The sequence below is a fragment of the Spermophilus citellus genome, assembly GCF_964194105.1.
Source record: "Spermophilus citellus genome assembly, chromosome: 11".
Taxonomy (NCBI): domain Eukaryota; kingdom Metazoa; phylum Chordata; class Mammalia; order Rodentia; family Sciuridae; genus Spermophilus; species Spermophilus citellus.
In genome coordinates this window covers 115717493-115742079 of record NC_138192.1, presented here as the reverse complement: position 1 = coordinate 115742079, position 24587 = coordinate 115717493, and the positions used below count along the sequence as shown (strand labels likewise).

At 38.0% G+C, this 24587-nt stretch overlaps 1 protein-coding gene across 2 annotated transcripts; it reads left to right on the top strand.

The window, feature by feature from the left end:
• Positions 1-19: 19 nt before the first annotated feature.
• Positions 20-21919, top strand: PECR (peroxisomal trans-2-enoyl-CoA reductase). Of its 2 annotated transcripts, XM_081261431.1 has the most exons (8): positions 22-219; positions 2961-3094; positions 3928-4093; positions 9331-9412; positions 12702-12798; positions 14798-14908; positions 18536-18647; positions 21221-21919. In XM_081261431.1, exons 1-8 carry the CDS (start codon positions 96-98, stop codon positions 21304-21306), a joined length of 912 nt encoding a protein of 303 aa, XP_081117557.1. In that variant the 5' UTR covers positions 22-95; the 3' UTR covers positions 21307-21919. The 2 variants fall into 2 exon arrangements, with proteins under 2 accessions (XP_081117558.1, XP_081117557.1); XM_081261432.1 differs by lacking the exons at positions 18536-18647; positions 21221-21919 and adding an exon at positions 16211-16719 and having other exon boundaries at positions 20-219.
• Positions 21920-24587: the final 2668 nt, after the last annotated feature.

Sequence of the window (24587 nt, the reverse complement as noted above, 5' to 3'; positions counted from 1 at the left end):
TGATCACGTGAGTCCGGGCCCTTAGCCCCGCCCACCTCTGGGTAACTAAGCTGACGCAGCCACGGAAGGCGCTACACTTCTGAAGCTCCGGGACTATGGGCTCCTGGACAAAGGGCAAGAGCTGCCTGGCTCCTGGCTTGCTGCAGAACCAAACGGCCATCGTCACCGGCGGGGCCACCGGCATCGGAAAGGCCATCGCGAAGGAGCTTCTGCACCTGGGTACGCGTGCAGGTCTCTTGACCTGGGCACCTAGAGCCTTGGGTCTGCAAAGGCCATCATCATTAATAACCCCATGCCCCCTCCCTTCCCCTCCCACCCCTCTGCCCTATCTAGAGTTCCTCTATTCCTCCCCTGCTCCGGCTCCCTATCCCACTATGAATCAGCCTCCTTATATCAAAGAAAACATTTGGCATTTGGTTTTGGGGGATTGGCTAACTTCACTTAACATCATCTTCTCTAAGTCCATCTCCTTCTGTTTTCATGAGGTCCCTTATTTTCCTTTTTTCTCTCTAGCTTACATATATCAGACAAAACACATTTTTACTTTGTCTTCAAGTTAATTATTCTCTTTCTGTTACTCTAGCAGAACATGAATTAGATACGGTAGTTAAAAGGAAAGTAAAAGGCAAGTGGCAATTGTGACAAGACAGCACTTTTTCTTACTGTAGTGACTGATAGTCATCAGGGACTCAGAAGGTGCTTAATAAATGTGGTATTCTGAGTTGAAGATTGAAAGGAATCTGTCACCCCCAAATGTTTCCTGTGCCCCTTTGTACCATTTGAAAGAAAGGACTTGATAAGTCACCCTCCATGATGTGAATTGAATTTTTTATCTACTGCTTTGTGGGCTGAAGAGCTAGCAGGAAAGTTTGTATATTATGTAGTTTCTCAGACCTAATATACCATCATCAAACTTGGCTCATGTTATTTAAGGACTGGTGGCATTTAACTAAGATAAGGCAACTGGAATTAGTATATGTTAGAATTGAGCAAAACAAGGGACTATTGTTCTCAAGAAGGTGGGAAGCATTGTAGACGTGCGCGTGGGGGGACGGTTTTTGGCTTGCCAGCGCTTACGGAGTATTGGCGGCTTTTTCTTTTCTTTCTTTCTTTTTTTTTTTTTTAAAGAGAGAGGAGAGAGAGAGAATTTTTTTTAATATTTATTTTTTAGTTCTCGGCGGACACAACATTGTTGTTTGTATGTGGTGCTGAGGATCGAACCTGGGCCGAACGCATGCCAGGCGACCGCTTGAGCCACATCCCCAGCCCCGCGGCTTTTTCAAAAATAAAGTTTTGTTCCTGCTTGAGTGGCTCGTGATTCTGTGCCCAGCCAGACTGAGGCAGCATTTTATTTGTTTTAATTAGTTACACATGACAGTATAATGATCTTGACATATGGTACCAAAAAGAAAAAAAATGTATGTATATTTTAAAACCCACAATGCATTATTATTACTTGTGCTTTAAATTATTGCTGCTTTTTAAAGAGATTTGAATAGGAAGAAGAAAAATCTTCCTATTCACTCACTCACATAATTACCATCTTGGATTCTCTCTTTTGTGTAGATTAAACTTTCCATCTGGAATAATTTTTCTTCCGTTTGAAGCACTTTCTTTTTTCTTTTTAAGAGCACATCTGTTCTGATGAATTCTTCTAGTTCCCATATGTGTGAAGAGGTCTTTTTTCTTTTTTTTCCCCATGCCCCCTATAGTGCTGGGGATCTAGCCCAGGACCTTGTGCATGCCAGGCAATCATTCTACCATTGAGCCACATCCCTAGACCGAGAAGTTTTTATTTTGTCATCATTTTTGAAAGATATTTTCACTGGGTCAGGATTTCTAAGTTCACAATCTTATTCATTTTTATCTTTTTCATAAAACAGGTAATGTTATGCCACTGTCTTCTGGATTTCACTGTTTGTGAAAAAGTCCTTATCTTTTTATGTTCTGTATGTATGGCATTGTTTTTCTTTGGCTGGTTTTAAGATTTTTTCTTTATCAGGAGCTTATTTAATTGTACAATTAAATAAGTGTCATTCTGGGGTATTTTATAAATTGGCTCTTCTTTTCATTATGGATTGTTACTTTCCTGTTCCTTTGCATGTTGAATTATGGATTGAATTTTACCTTGTTGGATGATGACAATTTTTATATTCTTATAAGTATTCTTAAGCTTTTTTTCTAGGATGAAAGTTAAGTTAAAATAGTTTGATACTTTGAAGGAGACTCACTTTTTAAAGTTAAGTGTTGGTCTCAGTAATTAGTTTATGTCTAACTTAACCTCACTGTTGAGGCCATTATATACTTCACCCTGTGAAACATCTAAGCACCATCTAGGTAAAATATTTTTCCTAGTCAGCACAATAACTATTCCCAGTGTTGTTTCCCAGGACAGGGTTTGTTCCTTCTGCTCATTTTGGGAAGTTCTTTCTCTAGCCTGTTCGTGTATTTCCGTCAGTACTTTTGCTGAGGATTCAAGAAGGACTTTGCAGATTTTGGTGTCTCTTGTCTCTCTACACCCTGTATAACCAGCTGCTAGGACTTCTTAGACTTCCAACTTCATCCCTTCCACTCAGGGAGAACTCTGACCTGTGAATGAGTCCCTCCTGTGCTGTGGTCTGGAAGTTTTCTCCAGGTGATAAGCTGGCATAATCATAGGGCTCACATGTTTGTTTCTGCTCTCAGAGATGACAGTTTGTAGTCCAGTGCTTTTTTGATGTCCAATGCCTGAAAACCATTGTTTCATATATTTTATCCAGTTTTGTGTTTCAGGTTAAAGAGAATTTCAGTTTTCTACTCTTCCATCTTGTCCAGAGAAGACATTCTGATTAGGTTTTGTTTGTTTGTTTTTGTTGTTTAAAGGAACACAGCACACAAAATGTCTTCTGTACATTATTATTGTTGGAAGTTGACAACTCATGAAAACTTCTTTATTTGTTCTCTGCCTATTTGTTCCTAAGGGTGTAATGTGGTCATTGCATCCCGGAAAATCGAAAGACTAAAATCTGCTGCAGAGGAACTGAAATCCACCCTACCTCCCTCCAGCCAGGCTCAGGTCACTCCCCTGCAATGCAACATCCGTAAAGAAGAGGAGGTAATGCAAATATATCTACTAATGTATAAATGCAAATAAGTCAGTACAAATATATCTACTAATTTTCATTAGCATTTGTGATGCCTAAACCTGGCTGTGCTTCCCGCTCTACTGTGGTAGCTATCTCAGAAAGGGCTAACAGAGCCTGTAAGAAGATTTTTGGGCTGATGATTTATTGAACCAGTGACTCAAGAGAAGGGGATGGAAGAAAGCAAGACAGAGTAGCTAAGCAAGGATGTGTTAAAGGGCTTCTTGTCCTTTATGGCGTTTCTTTTTTTTTAATATTTGTTTTGGACTGGGGATTGAACCCAGGGGTTTGAGCCACATCTGCAGTTCTATTTTGTATTTTATGTAGAGATAGGGTCTCACTGTGTTTCTTAGTACCTCACTTTTGCTGAGGCTGGTTTTGAACTCACAATCCTCCTGTTTCCACCTCCCAAACTGCTGGGATTACAGGCGTGTTCTACCACACCTTGCGTAAGACATTTGTTAATGTTCATTTTGACCTGATTTCATCACTGTTCCTTATTCATGATTGGCAGGTCACAAATTAATATGCCTGAGACCTGCTATACTTAGAATTGATACAGACTTTTAGGTATATCTTGTCAAAATTACGATTTTAATTTTATGATATGTGAGTATTGGACACTGGCAAACTACTCATTGAGGTAGGAATTTTATGTTTGCTCATTGCTGACCAAAAGTTCATTGGTTGTAGTACTCAGAGTTGGTGTTCACTGTCAGAGAGTGTAAGCTCTGCCACACTTCTAGAATAAATGAGCAGTCCAAATAGCAAGTTAGGTTACTGAACTTTTAATGTTTTTCTTTAGGTGGATAATTTGATCAAATCTACCTTAGCTATTTATGGTAAGATCAATTTCTTGGTAAACAATGGAGGAGGCCAGTTCCTGTCTCCTTTTGAAGATATCAATTCAAAGGGATGGCATGCTGTGATTGAAACCAACTTGACAGGCACCTTTTACATGTGCAAAGCAGGTGAGTGTCATCAATATCTGCAATATCTGTTCTTATGGGGAGAGAGATCATGGAGAAGGCTGAAAGAGAAACCTGTAGGGGCTCAGAAGCCTCATACCATGAACATGTATTCCCCATTCATTTTTATCTAGGATCATATAAAACTTCATAGATTTTTTTTGTCTGTTTAGTTTCCTCTAATCTAAAAACAAATAAAAAATGCTCTTTTTGTTTTTTATTTTACAACATTGATTTATAGAATGTCCCATGTTCTGGATTTCTGTTACTGTTCTTGCGCTGATTAGATTCATTTTAAAGATTTCTGGAAAGAACCCAATATGTATGACCTATCTACTTCTTATTACATTACATCTGGAGGGCTGTAGTTTGCTGTTGTTCATCCTAACTGAATTTGATCACTTATTTAAGATCTTGACTATTAGATCTTCAACCATGGAGCCACATCCCCAGCCCTATTTTTTTATTTTATTTAATGATAGGGTCTCACTGAGTTGCTTAGCACCTTGCCATTGCTGAGGTTGGTTTTGTACTAGTGATCCTCCTGTCTCAGCCTCCTGAGCTGCTGGTATCATAGGCATATACCACCATGACCCTCTACCCAATGAGTTTTAATGCCATTTTTGATCCTTGTTAGAGTTCATTTCTAATTTGGAGGTTACAAGTTGATGATTTTTAAAATTAAGTCATTATCTATTTATTGACATCAAAATAGAATCTACTATTTTGCAGGAAATATGGGGGACAGGATTCATACTGAATGATAATATACAGTGTGGTTGGCAAAATCCAGACTATAAAGAATTGTAATACAACCCAGCTACTTTAACGAAAAAACTACAAGTATGGAAGGGGGAAGAGGTGAAGGGGACACTGGAGGAGAAGAGGAGACATATCAACTAATGTGATATGTGGGCTTTATTTGCAACTTGATTCCTGCAGACACACTGTTAAGAAATGATTACACATTCAGAGAAATGTACACACTGAATGGATATTTCATGATGTTTAGAAGTTATCGCTAATTAAGTACTTTTAATTAAGTATTGAGATTATATTGCCAAAAAGGTTCCTCTAATTCAAAGATAAATATTCATAGATGAAATAATAAGATATCTAGAATTGGCTTCCAAAATTAGCTGAGAAGTAGACAAATGAATGGGAGTGTAGATCAAACAAGATTAGCTATGAGCCAGGCACGGTGGTGCACACCTCTAATCCCAGTGATTCAGAAGGCTGAGGCAGAAGGATTGACGTTCCAGGCCAGCTTCAGCAACTTAGTGAACCTCTGTCTCAAAATAAAAAATAAAAAGGTCTGGGAATGTAGCTAATCTTTAAAGTACCTCTGGGCTTTACATTGTCATTCTGTTTCTTTCTGTTTATATTTGGCATTTTTATAGTATATTGAGGAAAATAATGAGTCATCTTGATATCTCAATTCAAATCCAAGTCCTTCCTCACTTTTTCCCATTCCATGTTTGTATCTTTTCTGCACGAAAACAGGGTTTTTGTTTTATTTTATTCTTATCTTGAGAATAAGCATATAAAGATTATTTCCTATGACCTTATTTTAACAACAGAAAAGTCAGTTTTATACAAGTTTCCTGTGAGATATTCTTAAATTGTCAACTCTTGAAAGTATTTTAATTTTCTTAAAGTTTTATTGAAGTTTGCAGAAGTAATTTTTACAATGGTTATCTCCTTTGACACTCACAGTGCCTCCTTGATGTAGGTAGAATATAAAGTATCATATCTAGCATAGTTTTAGTCCAACTAACGCACTATCACCTCAAAGCAAGCCTTAGACTCTAGTCTTTCAAATCTACATGTACTCTCCATTGTATACATTATGCTGCTTTAAAACCCATCAAACACCAATACTTTCAGCTCTTGTAAGAGAACTCTTGATCTGTAAAGTAGAATTTTGGTTGTCAGGGTCTGGGAATAGGGGAATGGAAAATTATTATTTAATGAGCATGGAGTTGCCATTTTGCAAGATGAAATAAGTTCTGGAAATGGTTGGTGGCTATGTATGCACAATAACATGAATGTACTTAATACTCTGAACTGTAAACTCAAAATGGTTAAGATGGTAAATTTTATGTTATGAGTATTTTACAACCATAAAAGAAAATTGGAAAAAAGAAAAAAGAACACTTAATCCATTTAGACTATGGGGTTTGTTCTCTAATTTTGATATTAAGAAACAACATTCTAGCTTTCTCCAAATCATTTTATATTACAATTACTGTGATTTCTTCTCATGTTGGTAGTTGCTTATAAATCTTCCATGTTTTAGGAAACATTCTTCTTGTACCTTTGCCTTTCTTCTTTTACATTTGTTCTTGGTATCTGTATCTTCTATTGGTTGTCTATCTCAGATAACTTGAAGAAATACCCACATCTGAACTCTAGAAAGTGTCAGAATTTCAGAAACAAAAATGATTTTAGAGTTGTAAACTATATAGTGGTATTTATCCTGAAGCAGAAAATCCATGTAGGGTAATTTAAATAAACTTATTCTCCTTTCTTAAACTATTATAAAATGGTTTTATATAGTTTTTAACATTTGATTTGGCAAATGTTGCTTTGTTTCTTTGAATTTTCAAACTTTTCTTGGCTCTTCGTGACTATGCATTCTTTCAGATGAATTTTATAGTCAGGTTTCTTCCACAGAAATCATGTTGGGAGTTTGATTGAATGTTGTTAAACTTAATAATTTGAAAATAATTACAATATTTACATATTCAGTTTCCCCATCATAACTTATCTTTTCACTAATGAATCATTCTTTTCTATCTTTTGGCAAAAATTTGTGTTTTTTTGTCATATAGATTTCACATTTTAAAATTAATGATTATACTTAGATTTTTTTAAAAATTTTTTTAATATTTATTTTTTAGTTCTCGGCGGACACAACATCGTTGTTTGTATGTGGTGCTGAGGATCGAACCCGGGCCGCACGCACGCCAGCCGAGCGTGCTACCGCTTGAGCCACATCCCCAGCCCCGATTTTTTTTTGATATTGCTATTTTGAATCAGCTCATTCCAATTATTTTTCAGCTGGGTGATTGTTGGTTTATTAAGTATTTTTTTCAGGCTCATCTTGTAGCTTTATCTGATGATTTGCAGCTTTATCTAATGATTTGTTGAATTATCCCTTAGGTATTCTAGGATTATAGCATATTGTCTAAAAATAACCACTGTGTTTTATTAAGTCAAAGGTATAATCACTTATGAAATGTCCCACCATTCTGTTATTGAAAAAGTGGAAAATACTGATAATTATAAGATGTCATTAATTATAAAGATATCCTGATTTTAGCAATGTGCGAATAATGTGAAAAAAAAAGTGTCTAAAATTTAAGTATGTTATAGTTTGTATCTTCCTTAGTAGGGTTTCACCTTCATTTTTTTTTTGGTCATTTTTAAAAGTTAGTCTGATTAAGTAATGGCAAGGCATTCTTATTTTTGCTAAAGCTTTAGGAAGAATTGGGTATCATTTTTCTCTGATATTTAAATTCTTAAAATTCCTATTTCTGTTGAAGAGAGTCTGGAGATACTTCTAGCATTGTCTTGTTTTGTGTGAATAGAATGAGTGCTTTGATATCAAATGGGGCCTCAAAAAATAAATTATTTAAGAATGAAGTTAGCAAAAGGAGTATCATACTTGTATGTCAAAAACTATAAATTAAAGAAGATTTAAGCAATGTAAGGACATTCCATATTAATGAGTTGAAAGATCCGATATTGTTTTTTTTGTTGTTTTGTTTTTCTGTAGTGCTGGGGATTGAACCCAGGGCCTTGTGCATGTGAGATAAGAACTCTACCAAGTGAGCTATATCCCCAGCCCCAAGATTCAGTATCATTAAGATGATAGTTTTCCCCAAATGGATCTATAGATTCAGTGAATTACTATCAATGTTTGTAGAAATTGAAAAGCTTATCCCAAAATATATATGGAAATGAAAAGGACCCATAATAGCCAAACCAATTTTGGGTTTACACTTATTGATTTCAAAGCTACTTCTTTTTTTTTTTTTTTTTTAAAGAGAGAGAGGGGGGGGAGAGAGAGAGAGGGAGAGAGAGAGAGAGAGAGAGAGAGAGAGAGAGAGAGAGAGAGAGAGAGAGAATGAATTTTTTAATATTTTTATTTTTTAGTTCTTGGCAGACACAACATCTTTGTATGTGGTGCTGAGGATTGAACCCGGGCCGCACCCATGCCAGGCGAGTGCGCTACCGCTTGAGCCACATCCCCAGCCCCAAAGCTACTTCTTGATTTTAAGATGCTGTCATGCTGACATGCTGACATAGATGTGTAGATCAACCTCATTAATCATTAGGAAAATCCATATTTTACCACTGTATACCTACTAGAATAGATATAATCAAAAAGTCGGACAATGGAAGTGTGGAGAAACTAAATCCCTCAGTATTTCTGATAGGAAGGTAAAGTGGTGGACCCACTTTGGAAAATAGTTTGTTTTTAAAAAGTTAAACATAAGGGTTGGGGATATAGCACAGTTGTAGAGTGCTTGCCTTGCATGTACAAGGCCCTGGGTTCAATCCTCAGCACCAAAAAAGATTTAAAAATTTAAACATAGAGATGTCATATGACCCTGTAATTTTACTTACAAGTATCTATCCAAGGAAAATAACATGTCCACACAAAGATTTTTATTCATAATCACCCCAAAGTGGAAAGAATCCAAATGTTTATCAGTGATTAATGAATGGACAAATGTAGCATATCTATACAATGGAATACTACTCAGCAGTAAGAAGGAACTATTCACACATTGCAATGTGGACGAACCTCACAGACATTATTCTAAGTACAAGAAGCCAGATCCAAAAAGACCTCAATATATTGCATGATTCAATTTATATGAAATGTTCAGAAAAGGTTAATGCAAAATTTGTTGCTCTATAAAAACAAAGGATAAGTCTACCTAGGGATGAATTTGGCTTCAAATAGGTACAAAGGAACTTTTTGGGGTGATTTAAATGTTCAAAACAGAATTGTGGGGATGATTGTGTAATTTATATATTTGCTTAAAATTATTAAACTATATATATAAAGTGGGTGAATTTTAGGATATGTAAATTGTACTGTGATTAGGCTTTTTAAAAGAAGAAATATAAATTAAATTGGAAAGCATATCCAGTAAGCAGCATGCTGGAACAAGATATCAGGAAAGAGGACACTGTTTAAGATGATTGTTGTTTGTTTTCTGTAGTTTACAAACTCTGGATGAAAGAGCACGGAGGATCTATTGTTAATATCATTGTCCTTATTAAAAGTGGATTTCCACTTGCTGCGTAAGCATTTTTACATTTTATCTTCCCATGTCTTTGGGTTTTGTCCTCTGAATGGGGTTGATAGAGTGGGGTAGGGAAAAATACCCTGAATCAAGATGATTAATGCCTTCAATGAGTTGTGACAACAATACTTAGCATTTCATTTTATTTGAAGTTTTAAAATGTACTTCTAAAGCATGCCCATTCAGATTAGGGTTGCCATGTTTACTGAGAAAGAGAAGGAAAACCAGGATGCCCAGCTAAATAATTTTTTTTTTATAAATGTGTTTTAAGTACGTGAATTGAAGAATTATTCGTTATTTATCTGAAATTCACATTTAACTGGGTGTCCTGCATTTTACCTGGCAACTGTAATCCAAATGTTACTAAACTACCCATCACTGATGGAGGACAGCTTCTGTGTTAAGGTGTGGACATGAAACTGAACTGATCTGTGTTAACTTAGATCTGAATACCATGAATATACCTATTTAATTTTAGACAGAATTGCTAAATTGTTATTCCTAACAAAAACCCAGATTTTTTCCCCAAAAAGTTTCTAAGAGTTTAAACTTTTAATTAGCCACTCTACAAGGAGATAGTTTGTTTCCTTTATGCAAATTCTGATGCCCTATTTGCTTCCTGTATTATTCAGGACTCCCTTCAATTGTATGGGATAGAAATATAATTCAAGCTAGATTAGTGATTCTCCAAATGTGGTTTCTGGAACAGCAGTGTCAGCCTCAGGTGAGAACTTGTCAGAACTGTGCATTCTTCACATCTGCTTTATCAGAAGCTCTGAGAGCAAGCTCTGCATCCTGTGGGATGCTGGTCCCTGAACTAGGGACATTGTAGGTTCAGACATGATGTTGGCAGGAAGGTGCCCTCCTTTTAGCTTTGTTTCATTCCAAGCAGGCCTACCCTGTGGCCAAAAAAAAGAATACTGACAGGAGGCAGAGGTCAACATTCCTGCTCTTCCTAACTCTCCAATGAGAGAGTGCTTCTCAAATAGTGCTGAGAAAGATAATTCTTTTTTTTTTATTTTTTATTTTTTTTATTGGTTGTTCAAAACATTACATAACTCATGACATATCATCTTTCATACATTTGATTCAAGTGGGTTATGAACTCCCATTTTTACCCCAAATACAAGTTGCAGAATCACATCGGTTACATATCCACATTTTTCCATAATGCCATATTAGTGACTGTTGTATTCTGCTACCTTTCCTATCCCCTACTATCCCCCCTCCCCTTCCCTCCCATCTTCCCTCTCTACCCCATCAGCTGTTGTTCAATTCTCTCCCTTGTTTTTTTTTCCCCTTTCCCCTCACCATCTCTTATATGTAATTATGTGTAACAATGAGGGTCTCCTTCCATTTCCATACAGTTTCCCTTCTCTCTCCCTTTCCCTCCCACCACTCGTCTCTGTATAATGTTAGTCTTTTCCTCATGCTCTTCCTCCCTGCTCTGTTCTTAGTTGCTCTCCTTATATCAAAGAAGACATTTGGCATTTGTTTTTTAAGGATTGGCTAGCTTCACTTAGCATAATCTGTTCTAATGCCATCCATTTCCCTGCAAATTCCATGATTTTGTCATTTCTTAGTGCTGCATAATATTCCATTGTGTATATATGCCACATTTTTTTTATCCATTCATCTATTGAAGGGCATCTAGGTTGATTCCAGAGTCTAGCTATTGTGAATTGTGCTGCTATGATCATTGATGTGGCAGTATCCCTATAATATGCTCTTTTAAGGTCCTCAGGGAATAGTCCGAGAAGGGCGATAGCTGGGTCAAATGTGGTTCCATTCCCAGCTTTCCCATGAATCTCCATACTGCTGAGAAAGATAATTCTAACAATGCCAGTACCAGCAAGTCCTAGAGAGGATTCCCATTAGCTGACTGTGTGAGTTAGCTTTTCATTGCTGTTACCAAAAGACTGACAAGAACAACTTAGAGGAAGAAAAGTTTTGGCTCACAGTTCCAGAGGTTTAGTCTATGATTGGCCAGTCCATTGCTCTGGGCCCAAGATGAGGCAGAACACATGGCAGAAAGGTGTGGCAGAGGAGCATGACTCATCTCATGGTGGGGTCTGGAAGCAGGGATGGGGCTGGGGCCTCAGCGAGGATGACCCCTTCCAGGGGCAGCCTCCAGTGACTCACCTCTTTCAATCATGCCCCACTTGCCTACAGTTTTCACCCCATTAGTTCATTGGAACTAGGATGGGCCGATTAGGTTATAGGTCTCACAATCCCATCATTTCACCTCTGAATATTCCCATATTAACACAGGAGCTCTTGGGGGACACCTCATATTCAAAGCATAACACTGACCCTGCTTGGGTCACGAGTGTAGCCATCAACCAAATCCTGTGGCTCTTCCATGCATGGTCATCCCAAGGTCTGAGGAACTGGGGTCAACACCACATGGACAGGGACTGAGTATGGCCAAGGGGTGGGAATTAACATCACCTTACCCAAAAAGAGTATAGAATGCAGGCAAATTATGCCATTGTAGTTCCTTTTCCGGCCTATTACCCTTTCTTACTTGTTTACCTTCCTTGGGTCTTACAAGAAATAAAATCAGTTCTTTCAGGCATTTCTCATTCACCCAGGCAAGTACTAATATTAGTTTTTGAGCATTTCTTTTCCCTGTTTATAAGTACAAGTTGTGATATACTAGAAACACTATTCTGTATCTTGCTGTTCTCAAATGCACAACATATGTTGGGGATGTACCAGCATCTAAAGAGTTTTCTTCTTATTTTTTATGGTGATCTAATGTAATGCCACTCTGTAAAGCATGAAATATAATTTGTTCAACCCTTTTCTAATGCTATTGTTTGGACAAGGGTCCTTCAAGGTCCATATGTAAAGGGTTGGCCCCCATGGCAGTGATATTGGGAGGTGCTGTTAACCTTTAAGAGGTGAAGCTGAGTGGAAGATTCTTAACATGCTCTCAAAAAGGACTGTGGGACCCTGGGCTCTTTCTCTGTCGTTCTGCTTTCTGGCTTGAGATGTGATACTTGCTCCAAAAACAGCACCATGTGCCTCCCTTGCCAAACACCTTAATAAATTAGCTGCCCTATCTTGGACTTGAACCTCAAGAACATGAGCCAAAATTAGTCTCTCTTTATTACATAAATAGCCAGTTCTTTCCCCATTGTCTAGCAGAAACTCAATACAGAGACTCATAATGAGATTGTTCATGGAGAGTTTTGCCTGGTCATTGGTACACCTGACAACCTTAATTAAGAAAAATATATTCAACAAAAGTTCATTGTAATGCTTATCTTTTGTCCTTAAAGGCACAGTGGAGCTGCCAGGGAAGGTGTTTACAATCTCACCAAATCCTTAGCTATGGAATGGGCCAGCAGTGGAGTAAGGATCAATTGTGTTGCTCCTGTAGGTAAATGCTGTATATGAAATCTGTTGACAAATTGTGCTCTAAAGATGCCATTTGTGCTGTTGTTAAGTTGTATTGTTGGTAACAAACAATCTAGCTTGCTATATAGGTAACAAATATACAAGTGTACTATAAAAGATTGACTTAAAAGATAGATTAAAATCTCAAAGTTGCATCACAGAAGTAGTCTTTGATTGACAATCAGTTTGTCAACAAGGTTAAATTCAGTGGGTGATTCTCAGTGTGTTTTATAACTATTTGCAAAATGTTAAACGATATTGATGTTTGAACTTTACTCCAAATCATGGAATCCAGGCATCTGCATTTTATAAAGCAGCCTGGAAAATTTATAGTCATAGTGAAAGTCAAGAAACACTGCTTTGAAGAATAAATTTTTCTAGATAATTTTGTTATTGTTTTGGCTTATCATTAATTATTAGGAGAGGACATGATGTCAGGGTTCTGGAAAGGAGCTATCAAATCAGAAAAAAAAAGAAAAGATCAATTAGAAGTCAAGAGAAAATTTCTCTGAATCATAATGTAAATGATGGGGAAATTTATAATATACTTATAGTCAACTTCAAAAGCTCATTTTTATGAAGTAAGCTACAGCTAAGCCTCCTTGGTATTATATATTGGCCATGGATTCCAAGAGAGACATGAGATGAAATATCTCATTCATCCTGTACAACTGGCTTAAATTCTACTTTTTCTATGATGTTTTCTGGTCATTGCTAAGATAGTAGTAATCTCTCCATCTGAAACACTATAATACCTTTGGATATTATCTATAGATCTAGTTTGCTATTCGGTGGAAGTTAAGTATGAACTGACTTGTTGAAGTTAGTAGAGAAACTTTCTAACAAAATTGCAAGCTCTAGCCAGAACCTCAGATTGCTTTAGTGTTCTACAAGTATATTACCTAATCCATAATACACTCAGATATTTATAGCACAAATTATTTACAGTGCCATTCTTTTTTTAATATTTATTTTTTTAGTTATAGGTGGCACAATGTCTTTATTTTACTTTATCTGGTGCTGAGGATTGAACCCAGTGCCTCATGCATGCTAGGCGAGCGCTCTACCTCTGAGCCACAGTCACAGCTCTATAGTGCCATTCTTAATGTTGATATTGTGAAATACTGGTTTCTAGAAGAGTTTCTAAAAAGTCTTCAATGGTATTCAGTGTGAAAAGCACAATGTTAATTCTGTTTATCCTTTAGAGATTTTTTTAGCTTTAATATCTAAAATTTAGTACTTCTAAAATATTTCATCTTCTTTAAATAAAATGTTCTACATCACTTGATTGGAAACCAAAATATCTCCCTAGTATCATTTAGAGTGATTCATACTGAAGAAATTTCATCTTTTCTCTCCTTCTCTCCGTGACCTCTAGCTAGAATCTAGAGCAAATAGCGTTATCCTGTGATGTACAGTTTTCAAGTAATTGTCCTGGCCTTATGCCCTTGAAAAGCTAGGGCAAGAGAGATGGAAGTATTCTGAAACAATTAAAGTTGTAGTTTATTTATTTTGGATTCAAATGTTTTGTTACTTTATTTCACACTAGGTGAAAAGGAAAATGTTTATTTCTAAGTCTCATGTAGGCATTGCCTAATCTTCCCTCCTGAAGCCAAAAGCTGCCTAGTGGAAGATAAAGTTGAAAGAGTGCCCTGACCTATTTTTCCCACTTAAATGCCTCACTGATCTTATATAATTATGCTCTTCGGAAACCAATACTCCTATGGGAAAAATCCAGGGATTGGCTGGTTTTTAAGGGAGAAGAGGTCACAGATGAGCACACAGGTGGTGCATCTGTGGACAGTGGTCAGCTATACCTCTTTGACAGTATTGGGAAAAATTAAAGATTAGAAATGTTCACTTTTCTAGTAAACTTAAGCCATGTAATTTTTAGTATTGATTGTTAGACTGCTTTGATGTCTTCACGATTAAAATTTAATTTTATATGCTTTTATTCCTCTTTTATGTTTAAACACAGGGAGTGATCTATTCCCAGACTGCTGCTGACAACTATGGTGATAATGGACAAAGCATGTTTGCAAGGTCCTTCCAGAATATTCCAGCTAAACGAATGGGAGTTCCTGAGGAGGTAATGTGTATTTCTAGCATCCATCAGAGTGACTATGGCTTATACATAGCACATGGTGTCCTGTGGAGGTGGGCTGGTTGCCTGATGGAGATTGTTTTTCTCACTGCCACCGACCATTTCTCCTGCACTCTCTGGATCTTGGGAATATCTGGCTGTGTTTTGACTATTGATAACAGCCTTTAATGGTGTAGGGAAATGAAGAGCAGCATGTTCTCCTTGTTTCAGTGTTTCTCAGCTACAACATTTTATCACATGGTATTTGTGAGTACACAGAACCCTATGAGAGTCTGATGGTTAGGGCTTTATGAAATTCCCATATGAGATTTCAGTATGTTGATTCAACTGGAGTATGTAAAAATCCATAGCTTTCTCAAATGCCAGCATTGTAATCTTTTTTTTCATATTTTATTGGTGCATTGTAATTGTGTAATGCACATAATTACATAATGGTACATAATGGTGAGATTTGTGGTTACATATTCATACATGCACACAATACAACAATATAATTTGGCCAATATCATTTTGAAGTACTTCCCCTTTCCTTCCTGTCCTCCCTCCCTTTGGTCCCTTTCCTCTATTCTACTGATTTCCCGTTGATCTTATTGAGATTTCCCCCACTTTTCCTTTTTCCTCTCTAGCTTCCAAAATTTTCACTAATTTATATGATAGCATTTCTTGGATAGAGGTGAAATAATTTTGATGATATGAAAACAAACATATATTAGGTGCTAAAAAAAACAAACAAAATGAAGCAAAAGTAAGAAAAAAAGCCTATGAACATAATGCCTAAACATGCATTCTATTATGAGTTTGAGTCTTCTTTTTCATGAAAAGGAAAGAAATTCTTTTCTTTCTTTTTTTTTCACATCTTCATACATGTATTTTGTACAACAATGAGGGTCTCCTTCCACCCTCCATGCAATTCCCCTTCTCCCTCCCTTTCCCTCCCACCCCTCTTCCCTATCTAGAGACAGTCTTCTTCCCACAGCATTATAATCTTAAACTGTAGTTTTTCAAAGGAAGGGTTTCTTTTCCACAGTAACAATAAAAACTAAAATACCTTGGAGTAAACTTAGCTCTAAATGAAACAAAACAGAACAAAACAAAATGTTTTAATGAAGAACAGGAAAGACCAGAATGAATAGAAACATGTTATACCTATATCCACAGCTGTCAAAGTATATGGGCCCAACCCTGGGTGTTCCTAAAACTTTTGGGAGGGATTTGCAAGATTAAAACATTTTAGTTTCAGTAAAACCTGATTTATCTTTTTCACTGTGTTGACATTTGGGTTGACAGTACCAAAGCAGTGATGGAAAAGACAGCTGGAGCCTTAGCATGAATCCTGACTGCAAACAATACTGTACCAGTAGTCGTGATACTAGAAGGCCTCAGGAGTGGGACGCTGCAGGGGCAGTTTCACTTTGGCTTATCATTGATGAAGCAGTAAAAAATATTAATTCATTAAATCTCAGTCACTGAGTACACATCCTTTTAATATTTTGTGTGATGAAATAAGAAATACCAATACACATAAAGCTTTTCTGCTATGTAGAGAAGTATAATGGTTGCCTCAAAGGAAAAGAACAGGCAATTGAATTGAGAATGGAGTCAACCACTTTTTTCATGAAACACCATTATTTTATGTGACAGAATGACTGATACTACAGTTATTCACACTTGGGTACTATGTTGACATTTTTTCAAAACAAAATTGGGCTATCGCTTTAAAAGAAAGTGACTGAGAATATTTGTTGTCAAAGTTAAAATTCAAGACTTCAAGGGAAAATTAGAATTTCTGTGCACCTGTCACCATGGCTTTCCAGCTTCCAAATACTTAAAAGACTTTCCTGGGCTGGGGATGTGGCTCAAGCAGTAGCACGCTCGCCTGGCATGCGTGCGGCCCGGGTTCGATCCTCAGCACCACATACAAACAAAGATGTTGTGTCCGCCGAAAACTAAAAAATAAATATTAAAAATTCTCTCTCTCTCTCTCTCCTCTCTCCCTCTCTCTTTAAAAAATAAAATAAAATAATAAAAAAAGACTTTCCTGAAGAGATGGGTGGAGACATATCAAATGTGGTCTTTTGATATTATATAATAAATTGTGTGTCCACAGTTAAGACACATAACTCAGTGAATCAATATTTCCCAAAGGACAAAATCACATCTGGGTGAAAGAGCCAAAGTGTGAGAAAGCATTTAATAGAACAGAGTACAAGCAGTTCATTGCCACGGTTTCAGACTCCATATTGCAACTAATCTTTAAGAAACACCATTTATTGAATATAAAAAAGAAAATCCATAGTTATCTAAAAAGACTTTTAAAATGTTCCTTCCTGGGGCTGGGAATGTGGCTCAGGCGGTAGCGTGCTCGTCTGGCATGCGTGCGGCCCGGGTTCGATCCTCAGCACCACATACCAACAAAGATGTTGTGTCCGCCGAGAACTAAAAAATAAATATTAAAAATTCTCTCTCTCTCTCTCTCTCTCTCCTCTCTCACTCTCTCTTAAAAAAAAAAAAGAGTAAAATGTTCCTTCCTTCCCAACTATAAATAACTATATATATGCTAGAAGCCAGATTTTCTTCATATGCTTTAATCAAAACAACAGATTGCAATAGATGAATGCAGAAGCAAAAGTGAGAATCCAGCTGTTTACTATTGAGCCAGACATTAAAGAGATTTGTAAATATACCAAACAAACGTATAAAATTGTTATTTTGAAAATTATACCTGTTTTTACTTGAAATGTCATTTATGTTAACACATAATGCCTATAATGTTATATTTTAGGGCAAGAGAGATGGAAGTTTTCTGAAACAAATAAAGAGAGTTGAGAAAGGAAGGGAAGGAGAGACTGTGGTAGCTATAGTGAGATAGAGAATAAAGTATTGGCCTGATTGTGTCCTGTACCTGTAGGAAGATTGAACTTTTGCATCGGCTGTTGGCTGGCCTGTTAATCCATGAGCTATCATCTTTTAAGTGAAGGAGAATCAGGAGTGTCAGGTGTTTAGGAGCATTACCTTTTGAGAAACTGCTTCTGGTTCTATAGGCTCACTGATAAAAATTCTTTCTTTCTCTTTAGTTTTTGGAGTAGATGTTGCTGAGCTCATCAATTGACTCTTAAGATTTTAGGGAATGCAGTGAGATTCTGAAGTCCCTCTTCTAGAAACTCGTGCTGTCTGTGTTGCTGCTGAGTTTTGGGCCAGACAGGACCATGCACTGAATACATCAGAATGCTAGTGTATTGCTACACAGACTCATTGACTATTTCAGGGACCAAAATATAAAAGGCATATGTCAGTGATGGAAAAGGGGATTGTGGTGGGAAATGGAAGCAGGAAGAAGCAGAGATGCAGCCCTGTGTTCACTTTGGGCTTCTTTTTGTGTGTCCTCCTGGATACTCTCTAAGGCTCCTTTGTGTCTCTCTGCCTCTCCTCTGATGGATTACCTGATTTTAATAATGCTCAAATAGAAAAGGGAAGCTGCCTGGGTACTGGCAGGTTGTGGCTTGCATATGTAGGAGTTACATTACAGTTATGTGGTTTGAGATGAGTTTCCTTGGGAAGGTGAAGCACATAGAGATGGAAAGAGACTCTGCTTTTATGTGCCTCTGTTTCCAGGTCTCCTCCATCGTGTGCTTCCTGCTGTCTCCTGGAGCTTCCTTTGTCACTGGACAGGTGGTGAGTGTGGACGGAGGCCAGTCTCTGTACACACACTCATACAATGTACCAGGTGAGTAGCTAGGGAATGAATAGCCACTAGCTGTAGGCCTTTTCATGTTTAGGTGTTGGCCACTTAAGTTGTAGAGGTTTACTCCTGTAGGACATCAAATGTGCAAACTGCTTATCTTCAGGATCTGATTTCCAAGGCGACGTTCCCAGGTGTAGAAAATACCTAGATATATTTATTATAGATCTTAACTCTAAATATTTAAAAAGTTTTTGTGTGTGCATGAGTTGATGGAATTTGACCCTTGAAAAACCCTCTGAGTGCATCTGAACAAGGAATGATAGAGAAGAATCAAGAGGTTGCCATATATTTAACTCTTTTTTTTTCCTCCAGTAAGTGGCTTGCATATCTGAACAGAAGAATCAGTGGTATTGTGCTGTTTTGCCCTCTCTTTAGGATACATGTTAAGTGAAGTTATATAATTACTATATTCAGTCATTTTGATATATATAAAGAAGTGTTTTATAGTCGTAATCAAATATTGATATTACACAAAACGTCTTTATGTGTGGGATATGTTGATGTGTCTGTGTGTATGTGTTGTTCGTATTTAATGGCTAGACCAGAGATCTTTGAGGTTAGAAGTTTTCTAAGAAATTTGATAGTCTAATATCATCACTTTGCAAATGACAAAACAAATCCACAGAAGCGAACAACTATAAATCACTCAAAACACACAGAAAGAGGTACAAAATGCAAATATACCTGGCTTTCTGTTGCTAAAAATAGTTGACTAAGTGGCTACAAGCTACTTAAGGTGTGGTTAATACAACCCCTTCGAGTTTAAATTTCATTATCAGGGTCCCAGGTTCAACTTACTCTTACTAAGTATTATTCTAGTCCAAGCATAAGATTTCTTATACATTTATAAGCGGTTACCTTAGAACTTTAATTTTACTTATTATTGTCCCCTCCCTTATATATTTCTTTACTAAAAGGTGTGCATGGTAATATGTGTAAGATACTATGGTTCTAAGGACATAAGACAAAAATGCCTGCATGGCTATGCCTCATTGTTTTGAAAGTATTTAAAATAGTGAGAGTAGTTTAGAACCTTTTCCTTTCCCTCTTCGGTAGACTTGAGTCAGTATTTGTTAGGGTGAGTTGCATTGTTTTTCTTTTAGAGAGGGAAAGAAATACCAAGGTGGTTGCTTCTCTAAGTCTCCCACAAAATGATTTACTTCTAATACTGTTTTTATCAATACAAAATATTCTTTAAATTTTTGAGGAGAGTAGTTACGTCTACTTTTTAGGAATGTGCTGCCCTACATATTGACTAGGAGCATTCAGACTTCAGTACAGGGTTTTAGATTGCCAGCTTGGAAGTGAGAATCCCTGGGATAGAAACCTCACCCTGCTTATCTCAAATGTTGAGTTTTGGGGGAAATTAATTTCTGTAGGCCCCTCTTTTCTTTCCTACAATGCAATGATACACATAGTATTTATTTCAGGGGACTGTTGGAAAGATCAAATTAGAAAATGCATGTGTCAGATAGGAAGTGACTCAAATTGGCCTAATATCAAATGGAATTTGTGTGCCGGGGTTGTAATGCAGCGGCAGTGTGCTTGGAAAGCAGGTGAGATTTGACTGAAGTAGCTCAGTGATCTTATTGAAGACATTTTCCCCTCCTGTTTCCTCTGTTTTTGCTTCCATGAGGTCAGCTTTCTCTCAAGCCTGGCTCTCTTGGTTGTAGGATGGCTGCCCGCTGCTCCTAAGATCACCTGCTTCTTTTTGTTCATATCTAGCTAGGTAGAGAGTAAGGAGTAGAGAATGACTTTGTCCTGGAATTAATTTAAAAAATACTGAGATCCACTCTGTTTTAGACCAGCTCAAGCAAATGCCCATTCTCAACCAATATCCACAGCCAGGGGGATGGGGATCACTGAGTGACAACTTATAACCCCTCACCACCAAACCAGGGCAGGGTCACTCCTCTGACCCTTCTGGATTTAAAAAAATTAATAAATAGAGCCTCTTGCAAAAAGGAGATGAGGACTGGATGTTGAGGATGCAATTATTAATACCTGGTGCACAGTTACCACATTATTTTAAAATTATTACTAAGCAGATACTACTTATTGAATGTCTGCAGTATGCCCAGCTCTGTACAGATGGTGTCAGGTTTACCCTCACAATTTTAAAAGATTTTGTTAGATGATAAGACTGAGGCTCCAAAAAAGTAACTTCCCTAAATTTGGAAATGCTAGTGAATGGCAGACCAGAGCTTCAAATCCAGGTCCCTTTGTAAAACCTCTGGACTTTGTTTTCTTTTTCTTTTTTTCTTTTTTTTTTTTTTGTCGGAGGGTACTGGGTATTGAACTCAGGGGCACTCAACCACTGAGCCACATGCATCCCCAGCCCTATTTTGTTTAGAGACAGGCCTCACTGAGTTGCTTAGTGCCTCACTGTTGCTGAGGCTGGCTTTGAACTAAGAGTCCTCCTGTTTCAGCCTCCCCACCGGCTTAGATTTTGTTTTCTTGCATGAATGCCCCAGAGAAAATAGAAGAGGACTAAGTGGGAATTAAGAGGACAAAGGAGGTTAAGTTTTGCTAACTTGGAGTTTTCCACTTAACAGATCATGACAACTGGCCTGAAGGAGTTGGCGACCTTTCTCTTGTCAAGAGGATAAAGGAGTCTTATAAAGAAAAAGCCAAACTTTAAGCCAAGGAATATCAGCTGTCTTTTGTTCCTGAGTGCCTTAACATCTTGAGAATGTGCATCTGCGCTTTATAAGAACTTATAATTTGTTTGGAAAAAAAATCACTTCTTTTTAATATTATTAATTATATCTTTTTAATATTATTAATTATATCTTTTTAATATTATTAATTATATCTAAGCAAAAACTGTTCCTGAAATAAGTGCATTTCAATGTCTTTGATTCTATGATTAATTTTTTTAAATGACTTTTTTTTTTTTTTTTTTTTTTTGGTGGTGGTGGTGGTACTAGGAATTGAACCCAGGACTTCAGGCATGCTGGGCAAGCACTCTACCACTCTACCACTGAGCTACATCCCTAGCCAGCCCTTGTGATTAACTTTTTTAAAGAAAGAGATGAGCATGATTAAATAATTCTCATTTTAAAAGAGGTATTCAAAAAATGAAATAATTTTAAATTAATAATAATTAGATCATGAATTCTCAGGTTTTATTATTGAATTATAATTGGAAAATACATCTAAATTGTGGTATACTTATGATTGTTACACTAGAGTTATACAGTGACTGCTTTCTAATGGCAAATTGTTTTGGAGCAATAAAGCCTTGTGGTAGCTGTCAATTCAGTTTCTTTTGTTCATGAAGTCAAATTTGCATTCACCATTGAAGCTGGCTGCCTGTGGATGGTGGGGCATATGATACAATCAGTGGTTCCATGGTTAGGCATCTCCTTTGCCAGGAGTGGGTTACCTGGTGGGATGCTTTGTCACATGGGGTGTGGTGCCCACGAATGATGAGGCTTTCTATAAGCTCCCAGATAGAGGTGGTACTGAGTTCCATAAGCAGAGAAGGTAAACTCACCTAGAATAAATAACCTGGTACCATGAGGAGTGGCACAGATATCATGCTGTAATTTGAATGGGGGACATTTAAAATAAAGATTTAGTAACTATAATAAGAGATTAGTATCATGCAGGATTGGCTAGAAAGGAGTAAAGAGAAATGAGAAGAATATGAGAATAGCAGACGTGAGGACCAGCCAGCTGTACTAGGGGTGAGATGGAGCACAAAGAAGAGCCCTCCCAGGTCCCAACACCCAGATCTAGTAGATTGAGCACAGCTGTGGCTTCATGGATGGCAGAGAACTCACTGTAGTGTGCTGCTGATGGAATTTACTAGAAGTCTACCTTCTATGGGAAAACTGCATGAGGAGATGTCTCACCTGAAGCCCAGGCTGTGCAGCCACCTGAGCGTGGTAGTTGGCAAGTCTGGTGTTGCTGGCCCTGGTGTGGGAGTGACCTGCACTGCAGCAGTGTGGGAGCAAAATCATCTTTTTTTTTTTTTTTTTTTTTGCTAGTAACCCTCTACTAGCAAAGTCTCAGGGCCAGCTGGCAAAGGGAAAACCATTGGAAGGGTCCATTGGTCTCCTTAAGAAACAGGGCCACATTGGGACTCAGCATCCATCTCTGTTGTAGTTAGGTTAGCAGTTCAGAGGCAGCAAGATTTGCACCTGCCTTGACTCAGGGGAGTCTGTTTTGTTAGCTTTTGCATTGCTGTTGTTACTTTTTATGGTTGAGATATGAGGTATCTCCCAAAAGCTCATGTGTGAGACAGTGCAAGAACATTCAGAGGTGATTAGATTATGAGAGTCGAAACCTACTCAATGGATTAATCCACTGATGGGGATTAACTGACTGGTAACTATAGGCAGGTAGGGTGTGGCTAGAGGAGATAGGTCACTGGGGGCATGCTTTTGGGATATATTTTGTACCCAGTGAGCAGAGATCTCTGATTCCTGCTTTCTGATTGCCACATTCTGAGTTGCTTTCTCCCGCCATACTCTTCCACCATGATGTTCCGTCTCACCTTAGACCCAGAGCAGTGGAGTTGGCCATCCATAGATGGAGACCTCTGAAGATTTTTCCTCCTCTACACTGTTCTTGTCAGGTCTCTTGTTCACAGTGACTAAAAAAAAGTTGACTAAACAATACCCAACAAGAACAACTTAGAGGAGGAAAAATTTCTTTGGGGTTATGGTTTCAGAGGTCTCAGTTCATAGACAGCCTGCTCCATTGCTTTGAGTCCAAGATGAGGCAGCACATCTTGGGGGAAGGGCCCAGAGGAGGAAAGTTGCCCAGCTCCTGGCACGGTCAGGAAGAAGAGAGAAAGGAGTGGGGAAGAGAAGGGAGCACAGGGAAGATGCACCCTTTCAGGGCACTCCCTAGCGATCCACCGCCAGCCATGCCCCTCTTGTCTATAGTTACCACCCAGCCATTCAAACTGGGATGGACTGATTAGGTTGCAGTTCTCATGATACAATCATTTTACTTCTGAATATTCCTGCATTAACAGGAGCTTTGGGGGACACCTCATGGCCAAACTACAAGAATCCATGCTGTTGGGCCTACTTGCAACTTCCCTCCATTCCTGTGGCCATTGCTACTAGTTCTAGGTGGCCAGTCATGAAGACCAACTAACATTGGCTGGTTGAGCCAGCTTGTCTACTTGGTTGTTCTCTTCTATGATGGTGCTTCCTGGGGAGGAGCATTAATGTGTGAGACAAAAATAACACTTTGTGCCCACTCCCCTGTGTCTATCCACAATCCTCCACACCATCTTGCTCATTTTCTGGCCCATCGACCAGGCTATGAACCACATGTTCTGGAATCTGTATACATTCTTACATTAGACTGCCTTTCTTTCCAGTGTACCTATTAGTTGCAACACTTGAGTTTGCCCACTAGAAGAATTTTCCATCTTCACTATCTTATGGGCCACCTCTGGTGAGGCTGTAAGGAAGTTGTAATAACTGAAGGAGAGAGGATTGGGTAGGCAGAATCTCAGATCATAGCACAGTTCAAGGAAGGGTTAACCAGGCTGTTGGGAAAGTCAGAGCTACCCATTGGAGCAGCTCCTCATTTCCAGAATAGGTCTGGACGAACAGCCTGACTCTGCTCAGGCTATGACTGAGAACAGCCCAAGAGCGAATACAATGGGGACTCCTGAGTGGCAGCAAGCTGAGCTGATTGTCATCAATTATGTTCCCCCTAGCAGGAGATTTAAGGGGTTCATTTTCATGGCTGCCATATGGCTTTATCCTATAACCACAAAGTGATCATGATGAACTCCATTAAAGTTTTACTATTTAGGGGATGAGCTTGAAAAATGCCTCTTGTGGTTAATTATGGAACACCAGCCTGTCTGGGCTTGCTTTCCTGGGATTCAAAGACAGGGCTGCAAAGCCTCCATCTGAGCTGTAGTTCTTTTAGTGTTTTTTCCTTCAT

What these genes read in the sequence shown, in the direction of transcription:
- PECR (XM_081261431.1), top strand. Translation starts at nt 96, where the DNA reads ATGGGCTCCTGGACAAAGGGCAAGAGCTGCCTGGCTCCTGGCTTGCTG. An exon ending in CTTTTACATGTGCAAAGCAG is followed by an intron (nt 4,094 to 9,330) that starts GTGAGTGTCATC and finishes TGTTTTCTGTAG; the next exon opens with TTTACAAACTCTGGATGAAA. An exon ending in ACACTCATACAATGTACCAG is followed by an intron (nt 18,648 to 21,220) that starts GTGAGTAGCTAG and finishes TCCACTTAACAG; the next exon opens with ATCATGACAACTGGCCTGAA.